Genomic DNA, 16,788 nt, shown 5'->3' with positions numbered 1-16,788 from the left:
AAAAATAGTCTAGAAGTAAAATTGTGCACTATGATTAAAGTAAAATAGGCAAGAAAAATTTTCCACGTATTTTTTATGTGATGTCTTAACTGTTTAAACATGAGTTTTTCACATTAAAAAAAAAATGAACTTGATATTTTTAGTGTGTGGTTGTTGATCAACTCTTGATCCAAGATTTTGCAAGTGTTTGCTTTATTGAAAGGATTAAACTTTAACATTTTTATAATCCTAGGAACTACCACAAAAAAAAATATTACAAAAAGGAAAATAAAATATCATGGAATCCTCATATAGTGAAATATGCATTGTTTAAGCAATGGACAAAATATCATAAAATAAAATATTACATGAATCAGGAATTGTTAATTGGTATAAACGATTAAATGATTAATATAATTACTAGAAAAGTTAATACACAAACTAATTACAACTTATCATATACAACTTAAATTATTATGATACAAAATAAATTTTTAATAAAATTATATTTGAGAATGGCGGATTATCTGCCCATCCGCCATGAATTATCCGACCTGAAACCGCCTAATCCGCTATTTAAATGAGTCGAATATGGATTATGATTTCTTCACCCGATAATCCGCCTTATCCGTCACGGAATATCCAACCCAATCCGCTTTGCCAGGTCTAGGTGAGACACCTCTCAGTAAGGAAGAACACAGGTTTATCGGTGTGTGGCGTTTGAGTGTTATCATGACATACTAACATGCATAGCTCAATAGTCAAAACAATCAAAACCAATTCTAGTATTTTCACAAAACAAGCAATACAATCTGGTTTCATCACACCCTTTGGCTCGAAGCCGGACTATCTGGTGGTATTTCACACCCTTCGATAAAAATCGGTGATCTGGTGATATTTCACACCCTTCGACCAACACCAGCAATCTGGTAATTTTTCACACCCTTCGGCAAACGCCAGTAATCTGGTGATATTTCACACCCTTCGGCAAACGCTGGCAATCTGGTGATATTTCACACCCTTCGTAAAATGCCAGCCAATCTAGTGATATTGCGCACTCTTCGGCAAAAGCCAGATTTTCAAACCTAGAACAATTCGGAACCCCGTTCCTATTTCACCAAAATACAACATATGTATGCTCATATAACCAAACAAACCACACCCATTTGGTAATCTAAATCATGGTTTTCCAAACAAATACAGTTTAAACAAGTTAAGGCACGGCCATCCCAGTAATCTAGTATAAATCAACATATACCCTCAGTTTTCAACAAAACTAGGGATGCAACCCGTCGCCCCCTTTTCCCAAAACTGTAATAATGAAAAACTTATAGTTTTCCCCGTTAGATCCCCCCAAATGAGTCACCAAAACACATACAGGACCGTGAACCACAGTTTCACCGAATCTGATTTCAAAAATAACCAATATAAACATAGTTCCCGTTACCTTTTCCCCGAATAGCAAATCCCGAACTCCAAGGCCCCTAAACAGCGAACCGAGTTCCAAAACCTACAAACCACAGTACATAATATACTCATAAGACTGTTTCCTACAAAACTACCAGATCAAAATTGAAAATCGAGTCTTACCTTGATTTTACGCCGCAACCCGAAAATCTTTGAAATGGGATTCTGATCCGTAGAACTTGTAGAGAATCATTCCACGATCCTCGTGGTAACTTCAGATTTCTGATTTCAGCAACGATCGGCGAAGAAATCTAGAGACAGAAAGAGTATGGAGAGTTCTAGATAGAGAGAGATTTGAAGTTTTTTAATGAAGAAGTAATGAAAATTCTATTTATAGTACCTTTGACCCGGTCAAACTCGTCGACGAAATGGTGCCCTCGTCGACGAGGCCATATAGTCCTCTCGTCGACGAGACGAGAAATTCATCGATGAATCCTGCTATTCTAGGTTTCCCAAAACTCCTCGGCTTCTCCTCGTCGACGAGTCTCTGAATTTTGTCGACGAGAAGTACAAAGACTTCGTCGACGAAATTTGGCTTCGTCAATGAGGCCTGCTCTACCAAATGCCCCTCTCTTTAAATATTTAAAAACCATTATCAAAAGTCAGGTTCTTACAATCTCCCCTCCTTACAAAAATTTCGTCCTCGAAATTTGTCATCTCTCATTGATACCAACGAATACATATACACAATTCTAGAGAAAATTGACGACTACTACAGCATAGCCCCATCATACACATACACATACATACCCTCACTTATGGCAGAGGAATACCGTGGTTACATATACAATTGTCTCAAGAGGTCACAATACACACACTCCCGACGACTAACCACCTATCCTAACCCATAGTAGGATCACGTATAAGTGCTCAAAACAATTGTGGATACTCCCGGCGTATTTTCGTTTCCAGTTCCCAAGAAGCTTCCCAAATCTCGTGGTTTCACCACAATATTTTCACTAACGGTATCTCTTTGGTACGAAGTTTCTGAACTTTACAGTCCAGAACCTGAACAAGTATTTCCTCATACGCTAAAGTATCCCCAATTTCTAACTCATCATAACTAATAACATGTGAAGGATCCAACACGTACCTCCTCAACATGGATACGTGAAACACATCGTAAACCCTCGAAAGTGCTGGAAGTAATGCAATCCTGTAGGCTATCGGACCCACTCGCTCAAGTATCTCGAATGGTTCGATATACCTCGGGCTCAACTTGCCCTTCCTCCCAAATCTCATCACCCCTTTCATCGGAGCGACATGCAGAAATACCTTACCCCCCACCTCGAACTCTAAATCACGGCGACGAACATCTACATAACTCTTCTGCCGGCTCTGAGCTGATTTAATCCTCTCCCAGATCAAACCTACCTTCTCAGACGCCTGCTGCACAAGTTCAGGTCCTAACACCTGATGTTTACCAACCTTCTGCCAACACAAAGGAGATCGACACCTCCGACAATACAAAGCCTCGAATGGTGTCATCCCAATACTAGGCTGGAAGCTGTTATTATAAGCGAACTCTACTAGTGGCATAAATTGTATCCAGCTACCACCGAAATCTAACACACAAGTTCACAACATATCTTCCAATATCTGTATCGTCCTCTCCGACTATCCATCAGTCTGGGGGTGGAACACAGTATTGAAAGTAAGTTTCGTCCCCAATGCTTCCTGCAAACTCGTCCAGAATCAATAAGTAAACCTCGAATCTCGATCTGACACAATGAACACCGGTACTCCATGCATTCTCACAATCTCATGCACATACATATCTGCTAACCTACTCAAAGGATAACTAACCTTCATCGGTATGAAATGAGCAGATTTCGTCAATCTATCCACAATCACCCAAATAGCATTCTACCCGTGAAGTGATGGCGGCAATCCGATCACAAAATCCATGGAAATATGCTCTCATTTCCATACCGGAATAGGCAAAGGCTGCAACGGCTTTGCCGGCCTCTGATGTTCAACTTTCACCTACTGACACGTCAGACATTGCTCCACGAACTGAGCAATCTGCCTCTTCATACCCGACCACCAGAAGGTCTCGTGCAAGTCCCGATACATCTTTGTACTACCAGGATGTACCATATACAAAGAACAATGGGCCTTCTTTAGAATTGTCCTTCTGATCTCATTATCATTCGAAACACACAGTTTGGTCCCAAACCTCAATACACCCCATTCAGAGATGTTAAACTTTGTAGCTAGTCCCTGTTGTACCTTTTCCATAACCTCTACCAACTTTGCATCACTAGCCTGCGCGGCCTTTATACGCTCAAATAAAGTTGACTGGACCACCAAACCAGCAAGATAAGCCCGATGATCACCAACCACCAACTCTATACCTGAGCTCTCCAAATCTCGTATGATGTGACACTGAGTTACAACTACAAATACAGCCGTTGGCCCTGACTTCCGACTCAACGCATCAGCTACCACATTAGCCTTCCCCGGGTGATAACTGATCGTGCAATCGTAGTCCTTGATCAACTCTAGCCACCGTCTCTACCTCATATTCAACTCCTTCTGCATAAAGAAATACCTAAGGCTCTTATGGTCAGTGAAGATCTCATACTGCACCCTGTACAGATAGTGTCGCCAGCTCTTCAACGCATATACAACCGCAGCCAATTCCAAATCATACGTAGGGTAATTCTTCTCGTACTTTTTCAATTGCCGAGAAGCATAAGCTACTACCTTACCTTACTACATAAGCACACATCCCAAGCCTTTTAGAGACGCGTTGCTATAAATCACAAACCCACCATCCCCCGAAGGAATGGTCAATACTAGAGCAGTAACTAGTCGGTGTTTCAACTCCTAAAAACACTGCTCGCAATCAGTGGTAAACTTAAACTGTACTCCTTTCCTGGTCATTCGTGTCAGAGGTCCAGAAAGTTTAAAGAAACCCTCCACGAACCGACGATAGTAACCCACCAGTCCCAGAAAACTCCAAACCTCCTGCACATTCTTCGGCCTTACCCAGTCGACCATAGCTTCAATTTTGCTAGGATCAACTAATATACCATCACCAGTCACCACATGGCCTAAGAACGCAATCTGACTCAACCAGAATTCACACTTCTTCAGCTTAGCATACAGCTTCTTCTCACACAGAATCTGTAATACTAACCTCAAATGATCCTCATGCTCTTCCGTACTCCTCAAGTATACCAGAATATCATCAATGAACACCACCACGAACCGATCCAGGTACTCATGGAAAACCCTGTTCATCAAATCCATAAACACTGCCGGAGCATTTGTCAACCCAAAAGGCATGACCAAAAACTCGTAGTGGCCATATCTGGTTCGAAAAGTCGTCTTCGCTACATCCTCCGATTTATCCCTTACCTGATGATATCCTGACCACAAATCGATCTTTCGAAAAGACCCGTGTCCCCTGCAACTAGTCAAAGAGATCATCTATACGAGGTCAAGGATAGCAATTCTTCATAGTTACCTTGTTAATCTCTTGGTAATCAATGCACATCCGCATCGACCCGTCTTTCTTCTTCACAAACAATACTGGAGCTCCCCAGGGCAAAACACTAGGTCGAATGAATCCCCTGTCCAGTAATTCCTATAACTGCTCATTCAATTCTCGAAGTTCTGCTGGAGTCATTCAATACGAAGCTTTAGAGATGGGTGTCTTACCAAGCAGCAACTCTATCACAAACTCCACCTCACAATCCGAAGGTAAACCGAGTAAATCATCTGGAAACACATTCGCAAACTCGTTGACCACCCAAATGTCCTCGAGTCTTAACTCATCTTGCGATGGTTCCTTCACACAAGTTAGGTACCCCTGACATCTGTCCAAGAGTAACGTCCTCACCTGCAATGCCGATAGAATCTGTGGCGTCGAACGCACACACGATCCCATGAATTCATATTCCTGCTCCCCAGGTGGTCCAAACACTACTACCTTCCTATGACATTCAATCACCGCATAACTGGAGAACAACCAACCCATCCCCAGAATGATATCAAACCCCGATATGTCGTATACCACAAGATTAACCGGTAGTAGCTTCCCCTGAATTACCACTGGGCAGTCTTCTAACATCTTCCTACAGAATGATACACTCCTAGATGGCGTAGTAACAGATAACACCTCATTCATGTCTCGAGTCTCAACCCCACATCGTCCCACAAAATTTACAGATACAAAGGAATGGGTTGCACCTGAATCAAACAAAACACAAGCTTTATTTAAAAGTAACAATAAGGTACTTGTCACCACGTTCCCTGCATGCTCAGCGTCTACTGGAGTAAGAGAGTATACTCTGGCCAGAGCTGTATTTGTCTAAATGGTTCCCCGAGGTATCTGATTACTCCTTCGGCTCACACTAAATGCAGGCACGTCTCACCAAGGCCCCTGACAATCATGAAACATGTGACCTGACTGACCACAATTGTAGCAGTTACCTCCAAATGACCGGCACTCACCCCCGTGCCATTTGTGATATATGGTACAACAATCCCTAGTCTAGCTCCCCTGGAAACTCTGGCGCTCAGTATTCTGATGGTAACCCGAGCCCTTGCTCCTCTTCTTCCACAATCCCTGACAAGATCCTGTCTGAGAACCAAAAGGTAATATCCTCTTCCTCGATTCCTGATCCACCTCGTCCTCTCGGATACCGGTCTCAATCACCGTGGCTTTATCCACCAACATCGAGAACTCGCGAATCTAAAACATACCCACCAGTCTGCGGATATCCTTCCTCAAACCCTTTTCAAACCTCCGAGTCTTCTCATACTCGCTAGAGATCAAACATGGTGCAAAGCAGGACAGCTCTATGTATCGAGCCGCATACACCTATACCATCAAACTCCCCTGAGTCAGAACAGAAAACTCATCTACCTTCGCATCACGCACTGAAGCTGGGAAGTATCTATCAAAGAACACCTCTTTAAAACCGCTCCACGTCATCTCCTTAGGACCACCCCTCTGCTTCTCCAGCAGATTCATTGCAGTCCACCATCAACCCGCCTCCCCAGACAGCTGGAAAGTAGCATAGAGGACTCGCTACCTATCCGGGCAGTGCAGGACTTCCAGAATCCTCTCAGTTTTCTCCATCCAATCATCTGCTGTCGTTGGGTCAGGTCCTCCAGAGAACGTCGGAGGATGCAAGCGTGTGAAACCTCTCAATGGTGCACCCCGCAGTAGTAAGAGAGCACCTGCGTCTCCCCACACTCCGCCCTATCTCCCCTAACACCTGCCTCGTCAAACCTCAAGGCATAGAAGGAGACTCATCACTCACAATCTCCTCGGAGCCACTTCCTAGGTCATTATCCTTGGGCTCCATTTGGCAGCACAATAGAAATCTATCAACATCCCTACGACACATACAATTAACACCATGATCTACACTAATCGTGTTAACTACTTCCTGCTAGGTCTAGGTTTGTCCTATCACACCGACACGAAAGTCGTCAATGATTTGCCCTACTTTTACTAGAATCATCATTCCAAGAAAAACACGAAATACAGTCGACAAATCCCGGTCTAGCAACCGAACAACCCTCAACCAACTCTACCCATATCTACATCCTATACTCTGGTATGTACTCACAACTAAGTCTAACCAAGTCTACAAGATCTAGTAACCTGATTAGCTCTAATACCAAGTTATTACGCCCCAAACCCTGAAATGGGACCCAAGGGTGAAAATGTAACCTAACCTGTCCCTGTATCATACAAATCATCCATAGATACATTACAAAGGATGGGGGTCTAACCCCGTGGGGTTCCCAGGCACCTTGAACACATCCAAACACAACAGAATATACGCAGCGAAAAAGGTCATTCTCTATATATACAGTACCATACCAGAGTCTATACAAGAGCAGACATAAGGCTCTATCAATATGTACAAACGAGTGCCCAATACATCTCAAAATGGCAACCCACCCAAAATACAGTCCTAGCACTTACCTAGCGCTAACCGCAGTACATCGGCCACTACGCTCCCTATACCAGGATGCTAGTTCCGGTTACTCGAAGGACTTGTAAAAATGTACGTACAGCAGGGGTGAGACACTTCTCAGTAAGGAAGAACATAAGTTATATCGGTGTGTGGCATTTGAGTGTTATTATGACATACTAACATGCATAGCTCAATAGTCAAAACAATCAAAACCAGTTCCGGTATTTTCATAAAACAAGCAATACAATCTGATGTCGTCACACCCTTCGACTCGAAGTAGGACTGTCTGGTGGTATTTCACACCCTTCGGTAAAAATTGGTGATCTGGTGATATTTTACACCCTTCGGCCAACGCTGGCAATATGGTGATTTTTCACACCCTTCGGCAAACGTCGGCAATCTAGTGATATTTCACACCCTTCCGCAAATGCCGACCAATCTAGTGGTATTGTGCACTCTTTGGCAAAAGCTAGATTTTCAAAGCTAGAACAATTCGGAACCCCGTTCCTATTTCACCAAAATACAACATATGCATGCTTATATAACCAAACAAACCACACTCATTTGGTAATCTAAATCATGGTTTTCCAAACAAATACGATTTAAACAAGTCAAGGCACGACCATCCCACTAATCCAGTATAAATCAACATATACTCTCGGTTTTCAACAAAACCAGAGATGTAGTCCGTCGCCCCCTTTTCCCAAAACTGTAATAATGAAAAACTCATAGCTTTCCCCGTTAGATCTCCCCAAATGAGTAGCCAAAACACACAGGATCATGAACCACAGTTTCACTAAATCCGATTTCAAAAATAACCAATATAAACACAGCTCCCTTTACCTTTTCCCCGAATAGCAAATCTTGAATTCCAAGGCCCCTAAACAGCAAACTGAATTCCAAAACTTACAAACCACAGTACAAAATATACTCACAAGATTGTTTCCTACAAAACTACCATATCAGAATTGAAAATTGAGCCTTACCTCGATTTTACGCCGCAACCCGAAAATCTCTGAAACGGGATTCTGATCCGTAGAACTTATAGAGATTCCTTCCACGATCCTCGTGGTAACTTAAGATTTTCGATTCTAGCAATGATCGACAAAGAAATCTAGAGAGAGAGAAAGTAGGGAGAGTTCTAGAGAGAGAGAGAGAGAGAGAGAGAGAGAGCGAGAGATATTTGAAGTTTCTTAATGAAGAAGTAATGAAAATTCTACTTATAGCACCTTTGACCCGGGCAAACTCATTGATGAAATGGTGCCCTCGTCGACGAGGCCCTATAGTCCTCTCGTTGACAAATCGTAATATTCCCGGTTTCCTGAAACTCTTCGGCTTCTCCTTGTCAACGAGTCCCTGAATTTTGATTACGCGTCAAAACTGGGTAATTGGGCATCTTAACCCGGGCTTTACGGTTTATATTTTTAATTAAATGTCCAAAATTATCCAATATTTTAATAAAGTGCCAAAATCATCATTCTTGAACTTTATTGCACTATTTATGAAGTTTTGGTAATTTTTTGTTGCAGGAAAATTCCCGGGAACCAAAATCGACACCTGTTTGTATTTCGTGCATAACTTTTCCGTCTAAGCTCTGATTGAGACGATTCAAATTTCTAGAGAAATAGGAAAGGATTATCTACAACTTTCATGTTTTGAGTTTTGTGATAAATGGGCTCAAGAAGAGTCATATTTGCGATGAACAGAGAACAAATAAAATGAGAAAATAAAAAATATATATATTTGAATGGGTATTTGATGTGACCCGACCATGCATGGCCGGGTCGGGTTGGCTAAACCGGGTAGGGTTCAATTTTTCCTCTTTATAAGCTTCTTCCCCGCACAGCTGCAAAATCCTTTTCTTCTTTTTTTGCTTTCATTCTCCTTCTCCTCTTCCTCTTTTTCTTCTTCTTCGTCTTCTTTAATCTTTTCCTGTCTTGTCTCTCTTTTCAGCTCTCTCTATATCTTTCTCCTTCTCGTTTCTTCTTCTCCTTTCCCCTTTTTTTTTTCCTCCTCTGTTTTCCTACTGAACTCCCTCTGCACACGACCAGCCCCGTTCCTAGCTACCACCAGCAGAAGTCGTGAAGACCCGAGACTACCACCACCGAACACACCAGACACCAGCACAAGGCCAGCCACTCCATCCTTGGTAGCATCCTCAACTCCGGCAGCAGCAGATCCTCCAGCAAGCTCTGCAACTTGCTACAATTTTCCAGCAGCCACCAGCCCAAGACCTCTTGCTGCCACAGCTCCTCCTGCAAACAGCCAAGCTTCTCGAGTCACCTGCAGCATCTCTTCCATCCATTTGTTCCAGCACCAGGCTGAGTAGAGCACAACTCCCGTTCCACCAGGCTCTCGGTCTTCCACACAACAACAGCTGCAGTTCTCAGCCAGCCTCCCAGACCTCTACCCGAGCCAGAACAACAGCCTTGCTACAACCGGAGATCCACCTCTGCAACAACCAGCTAGCCACCACCATCTGTTTTACTCTTGCTCTCTCTCTCTTATTTCTTTATTTAGTAATACTATGTTTTGATTTGTTAATGTTACTTAAAAAAATATGAATTTTAATGTTTTATTCTTATTGTAGTAGCTATTTAATATTTTTTTTTTCTTTCGTTTTGTTTTGTTTTCCATGTAATTTAGCGGTGGAGTGGTTTATTTCCGTAAATTCGGTAATTCTAAATATATATATATATATATATAAGAATAAAAAAAAAATTGTTTTGGTTCAAAGAAATTAGGTTCGTCACCTTTTCAATATTTAATTTTTATTTACTGAAGCTTGATTTAGTTTAGGGTCGGTTTTTATTAAAGTTTGTGTTTTTATCGTGTTTTGTTTTCATTTAATTCATTAAAAATTTAGTTTTAATTCGAGGTCCTTCTTGTTAAAGGTTCATTTTGTGTGTGTGTGTGATTGAGTTTCCATTATGTGTTTTAATTCTATTATCAATGTTACCATTTTTAGTCAACGCGTGTTTTGATGTTTTTTTGAGTAGTTTAGAGTTTCCATTCTTACTCTTTAGTTCCATGCATATAGTATTAGGACTTTAATTTGTGTTTTTATTTAAATCTTCACAATCTTGAAAACTCCCGAATCTGAATTGAATTCAGTGCATTTTTAATTTCGATTGGAAGAATATAAATTTTGAAATTAAACGCATTCCCTGAGGAGACGATTTAACCCTTGGGTTTAATATTACACGACAGAACTCTTATACTTGAGATAGTTTCCGAACTGCTCATTTTTCGAGTGACTCAAATTTCATCGATGATAAGTACAAAGACTTCATCGACGAAATCTGGCTTCGTCGATGAGGCCTGCTCTTTTACCAAAATGCCACTTTCTTTAAATATTTAAAAACCGTTATCAAAAGTCGGGTTCTTACATTAGTGTTGTAGTATATTTTCTTCCTCTAGTAAATGGAAGGGATCTTTGAATAAAGTAGAAAATCACAATAAAATTATAATTTGAAAAAGAAACCAATAAAATTTTTATAAAAACTAAAAATTCAACCCCTTTTTTGTTTTTTATTTTAAAAATTACTGTTTGAACCACCGGGAGTGGAGCCTTGACAGTGAACCCGTATCAGCTTATCGACACTCTCGCCCTGCCATCCCCATTCCTGCAACTCATCACACTGAAAACCTCCATACCCTCCCATGTCTGCTCCGGTCCTCCTTCACCAGCTTTTCTTTTCCCCTCCTCCTCTCTCCTTCAAAACCCCTGACCCAAAACCCCTTCAAAAACCACTCTCTCCCATCATCGCCGGAACACCCCAACCTCTACCCTTCTCTGGCCGTAAGCTACGCGCCGCCGTGATCGGCGGTGGCCCTGCCGGCTCCTCGGCTGCCGAGGCCCTCGCGGCCGGCGGACTCGAGACTTTCCTGTTCGAGCGCAGCGCCGCCACCTCCAAGCCCTGCGGCGGCGCCATCCCCCTCTGCATGCTCGACGAGTTCTCCATCCCCGCTCACCTCATCGACCGTCAGGTCACTCAGATGCGGATCATCTCGCCGTCGAATCTCATCGTCGACTTCGGCAAAACACTAAAGCCTCACGAGTTCATCGCCATGCTCCGCCGCGAAGTCCTCGACTCCTACCTCCGCGATCGCGCCCAATTCAACGGCGCAAATCTCGTCTCCGCCCTCGTCACGCGTCTTGAGGTTCCCCGCTCTCCGAGCGCACCGTACGTCGTGCACTACACGATCAACAACTCCCGACGGTCCCTCGCCGTCGACGTCGTCATCGGCGCCGACGGAGCGAACAGCAAAGTGGCGAAGGCGATCGGAGCCGGGGAGTACACCTGCGCGATAGCGTTCCAGGAGAGGATCAAATTACCGGACGAGAAAATGGCGTACTACGAAAATCTCGCCGAGCTGTACATGGGCAGTGACGTGTCGCCTGACTTCTACGCGTGGGTGTTCCCCAAGTGCGACCACGTGGCGGTGGGCACGGGTACAGTGCAGTCGAAGCAGGATATTAAATTGTACCAGAGAGGGATCAGGCGGCGGGCGAAGGCGAAGATCAACGGCGGAAAAGTGATCAAGGTAGAGGCCCACCCAATCCCGGAGCACCCGAGGGCGCGGCGCGTGAGGGGGCGGGTGGCGCTGGTGGGGGACGCCGCGGGGTACGTGACGAAGTGCGCGGGGGAGGGAATATACTTCGCAGCGAAGAGCGGGAGGATGTGCGGGGAGGCGATAGTGAGGGCATCGGAGGGTGGGGAGAGGATGATAACGGAGGGTGATCTGAGGAGAGAGTACCTGAGGGAGTGGGACGCGAAGTACCTGAGCACATTCCGGGTGCTGGACCTGTTGCAGAGGGTGTTTTACGGGAGTAACGCGGCGAAGGAGGCTCTGGTGGAGATGTGCGGGAGCGAGTACGTGCAGCGCGTGACGTTTGAGAGCTACCTGTACAAGAGGTTGGCGGATGGGAATAGGTGGGAGGAGGTGAAGATGGTGTGGAACACCATTGGGAGTTTGGTTCGCTGTAACATTGTGGGCGGAAAATGGGGCGTTTGAAAGTGGTTTGTGGAAAATTCTGCTTTGGTTAATGAAAAAATTTAACTCTCTTCCTGATTTTGTTTGTTTTTCTCTTTAATTTCTTAGGGTTTTACACGCAATGGCCCAAAATTGTTGCAATGAGTTTTTTGGGTGAAGTGTGACTTACACACGTGCCATTTCATACCATTAAATCAATGAATAGAATTTTTGGAGACTGCACCTGCTTCCAAACAAGTAAGATTTGAGGGGTAATTCAATTTTTAGAGGGCTAATTTAAATAAATTAAATTAGATTCTTATATTTTTATTAATAATTTTTGAAAATATCATAATTATTTTAAAATATTAAAAATTCTATTATGAGTCTTAATTTGGGGTGAATCTTAAATTATTATTATTGTTATTATTTCACATTGAATTCTAAATTATTGGAAAGAACAATTGTTTAGTCACTTAAATTGAGAGAGATTTTTAATAGGATTTCAAAAAAGTTAATTATAAAAACTTGTCGTTGGTGTATTCTTTTTTGTTTTTTTGGTGAAATTAAAGTAGTGGAAAGTGAAGTTTGTTTTTTTCTTTTATTTTTCTTTTTTGTTTTAATTGGTACTCCTATGTATAGATTAATAATGTTATAGTTTATAATTATGAATGAATAGTTGTACTTATAAAATAACTCAGTCCTATTAGGTCTACCACTATATGTCATCATTTGTGAAATATAGACACATTAATATTTATTTCTCATCATGATATGTTTTTAAAGACATTTTGGTATTAATCTTAATGGACTTCCATAAGAAGCATATGCATTTTATGTAACGGCCTAAAATTTCCATCCATTTTTTTTTTCTTTTTCTATGTTAATAAATGATCTCTGAAACCTTACATGAGCATTATTATCATCATCACGGCCCGAAGTGGGACCGTGGTATCTTGTACATTTCATATAACACCTGAGCAGCATAAGTACATACATATCCAACAAATATCAAAATACAATACCAGAGTACTATATACCTAACTGTACACACACATACATATATACATGACTTTTCTCAAAAATTCCCAAAATATTGTGGGCTCCACAAACCAACCCAAAACTCACCCAAAAAACTACGCCAACTCAACACCGCCTCTACCCCTAAGCCGGCCCTGCTCACCTCTTTAGATTACATGAAATGTTTAATAATTTTGGGGTGAGACACATTTTAGTAAAGATAAACATGTTATCACCAGTGTGTGACATATGAGTCAATAAAAAAATATCATTTAATTAATATTTGACACGATATATATCAAGAAAACATTTGTATAATAATACATGTTTATATCATATAGAATATGAAAATTTCTGAATTATCTATTCAAAAGTATTTCTATCTTTAATACGTAATCTCTGCTTTTTGGGTATACTATACATAGCTATATATCTGTAAATTTCCCCCTGGATGGCTATATGTCATGACTTACCCTCTCATGACTGGGTTGTGCGGCCCGAAGGCGGGGCTAAACACTAGTTGGCCCTCTAGTGCTAGCCTAACTGTATGCATATCTAAATGCTTATAGTACGAAAGACCCGCTCCACCTGGTCCGAACGCTAGGGAGCTCACAACTCTTCCTAAGTGCACAATTAGTTGTAACATACTCTATTTGAGACGTATGGTTGCATTGTTTATACTGTAACGAAACGGTACCGTGTTCTATAAACCGTTGTATTCCATCAGGGTTTGATACTGTATAATAATATTTCTATATAAATCTAATTGTTTTGCCATGATTCTATATTTTTGTATTAACCATGATCTTGTATAACTGTATAACCATGATGCTATAATAACTGTATATCTGTATATTCTGTAATTTTGTAACTGTAATATTGTATTCTGTATGTCATGGCTCTATATTCTGTAATCCATGGTTCCATATTTTGTATATCATGGTTCTATATTTTGTATAATCATGGTTCTGTATATTTCTTTATAATCATGGTAGATGAAAACACTGTATAATTACTCTGTAAAATATTGTACAATCATGCTTTGAAATATACTACGAAATCATAATACTGTAAAATATTGTATAAGCATGATTATGTAAAATACTGTATATTAATAAGTTGTATTTCTGTGTAATTTTGTATAACCATAGCTTTGTATATAAAACTGTATAAGTTGTATTCCATAATTTTGTAGGCTATATAATCATGCTTCTATAAAACTGTATAACATATTCTATAATATTCTAATATTTCTCATGTCACATAATTCAATAAAACTCTATACATATGTTCTGTAAAACTGTATAATTTTCATGCTCTGATCAAATACTATATTATACTGATAAAATGTCAAATAAGACCGGTATAACATGTATTCCCCTTACCTGAATATCTAATTCTAAATATTACTCATAATTTCACACATGCGGCGCTCATAACTTTTAACTCCTTGAAATAACACCCATATAATTTTCAGTCACACAACTGAATTTAACATAATAATTATCATATTTTTATTTTCCCTAACTCCACGTATTCAATATTTATAAACTATAATTTACCTAAACTCTTGGAAATATACCCGCTGGGGTCCTCAACCCATATCTGCAGGGTCCGAAAAACACCCTAATCCTGATATACTAAGATCAGGATTAGGGTTATGAATGGATGAGGGTGGTCGCTATTCATCCATATCTTGTCCAGCTCTTCATGTCCCCATGAACCTGCCCATATGTCTGCACTAATTCTTATCCTTATGAACTTGCCTCATGTGTCTGTATTAATTCAGGTCCCTATAAACTTACCCCATATGTTTGCACTAATTTATGTCCTTATGAACTTGTCTCATATGTCTGTATTAATTATGTTCTCATGTGAACTTGCCTCATATGCTTGTACTAATAAAGTTAGTATTAACTAACTTGTGAAGGTTATAAATACCTCCTCTCACATAGTCATTGTAGAAAGAAAAGAAAAGTAGAGAAAAAGAAGTAGAAAAAGAAAGAAGTGGAAAGAAAAATGAAAAATATAAACGAAAGTGAGAGAGATATTTTGTACAAGTATGCCAATGTAAAATGGCTTATTTAATTATTTATTTATTTTTTGCATATTTTATAACAGTTATTGCTATTTTCCAACATTGCTGCCAAGCGTTTTCCCTATTTTAATTGGATATTATTAATTTTTGAACGAGGTGTCCATCTGCAGAGCCCCACCGCTCCAATTGCTGGAGAAAAGAGATCTTCACAAGAACAATCGAAGCTCTTCCAAATCCAAAATGTGAATCCAAGTCGTCTTCCTCTTTCAATTTTTTTTCCCTCTTCTTCTTCTTCTTCTTCTTCCTTCTCAAATCTCCCTGGCCATGGACTTCTCAACCCTCCAATCCAGAGCTTCCACTGCCTACATTCCTCCCCACCGCACCCAGCTACACCCCCGCATGCACTCCTTCTCCTCTTCACTTCCCCCTCCTCCCCCCACTCCCAAATCTCCTCTCCATTCCCGTGAAAAATGGCTGATCCTCGCCGCCTCCCTCTTCCTCCTCCCCTTCGTTTTCTACTTCTTCTCCATGGCCCGGGGCGTCCACCAATCCTCCAAGTTCTCCGCCCCCAAACCCAAGGGCTTCGCCGTTGTCGTCAGCGGCGGCGCTGCCGCGTTCCAAATCCGCGTCTTTGAGTTCTTGGTCGAGGGTCGGGTTCCGTTCGTCGATACCTGGGGCTCCAGTTCGAAAGTCCTGAAGGTTCGCCCGGGGTTGACGGCGTTCCGGGAGGATCCGAGTGAAGCAGGGAGTTCAGTCTTGGGGTTGATTGAGTTTGCGAAGCGGAGGGTGCCTAGATCGGAGTGGGGCAGCACCAGGGTGCAGTTTATGGCTAGTGGGGAATTGGAGAAGTTGGGTTTCCGTGTAAGGGACGCGATCTTGGAATCGTGCAGGCAGGTGCTGAGAGCGTCTGGATTTTTGTTTAAGGACGATTGGGCGGCTGTGATGAAAGGTTGGCTTTGGTTTATAATATTAAATTAAAATCAAAGTTGTTTGTTTTAATAATTTGAATTGTGCATGAATTCATTTCCTTATGAACTTTTGAATTATAGGCTGTGAAGTTAACCTGTGAAGTTAATCGAAATTGGGTGATTTTGAATTGAATTACTGATTATTTATGGTAGGAATCCCGGAGTATGTAATGTCTAATTGCTTCACGATAGTAGACACTGTTACTAAAAGCTTTAGCTAGTTGTTTTTATTCACTTTTGTATAAATGAAAGGAATGTGGTCCAGAAGTTATTGAACAATAGTAGATATTGCTACTAAAAGTGTGTTGATTCTAGTGTAATTTAGTTATAACACATACATTTGAAAGTTAAGAAAATCATCGAAAGGAGTTTTATCTTTTATTTCTTCATTTCT

The 16,788-nt window shown here is 41.2% G+C and overlaps 2 protein-coding genes across 4 annotated transcripts in view; both read left to right on the top strand.

The window, feature by feature from the left end:
• Positions 1-10,741: 10,741 nt before the first annotated feature.
• LOC131148010 (geranylgeranyl diphosphate reductase, chloroplastic-like) lies at positions 10,742-12,467 on the top strand. The gene has a single exon (XM_058097748.1). It carries the CDS (start codon positions 11,055-11,057, stop codon positions 12,408-12,410), a length of 1,356 nt encoding a protein of 451 aa, XP_057953731.1. The 5' UTR covers positions 10,742-11,054; the 3' UTR covers positions 12,411-12,467.
• Positions 12,468-15,527: 3,060 nt separating this feature from the next.
• The window catches only part of LOC131148009 (probable apyrase 6), a 63,201-nt gene continuing 61,940 nt past the window's right edge, over positions 15,528-16,788 (top strand). For 2 of the 3 annotated variants that reach the window (XM_058097745.1, XM_058097746.1), the window contains exon 1: positions 15,534-16,375. In XM_058097745.1, the coding sequence (XP_057953728.1) occupies positions 15,751-16,375 (625 nt within the window). In that variant the 5' untranslated portion in view covers positions 15,534-15,750. Of the gene's footprint in view, positions 16,376-16,788 lie in introns of all 3 variants that reach the window. The other variant, XM_058097744.1, reaches the window with a different exon arrangement.

The sequence above is a fragment of the Malania oleifera genome, chromosome 2 (assembly GCF_029873635.1).
Source record: "Malania oleifera isolate guangnan ecotype guangnan chromosome 2, ASM2987363v1, whole genome shotgun sequence".
Taxonomy (NCBI): Eukaryota; Viridiplantae; Streptophyta; class Magnoliopsida; order Santalales; family Ximeniaceae; genus Malania; species Malania oleifera.
The sequence above is the reverse complement of the archived record's forward strand: the minus strand, read 5'-3'. Positions and strand labels throughout refer to the sequence as shown.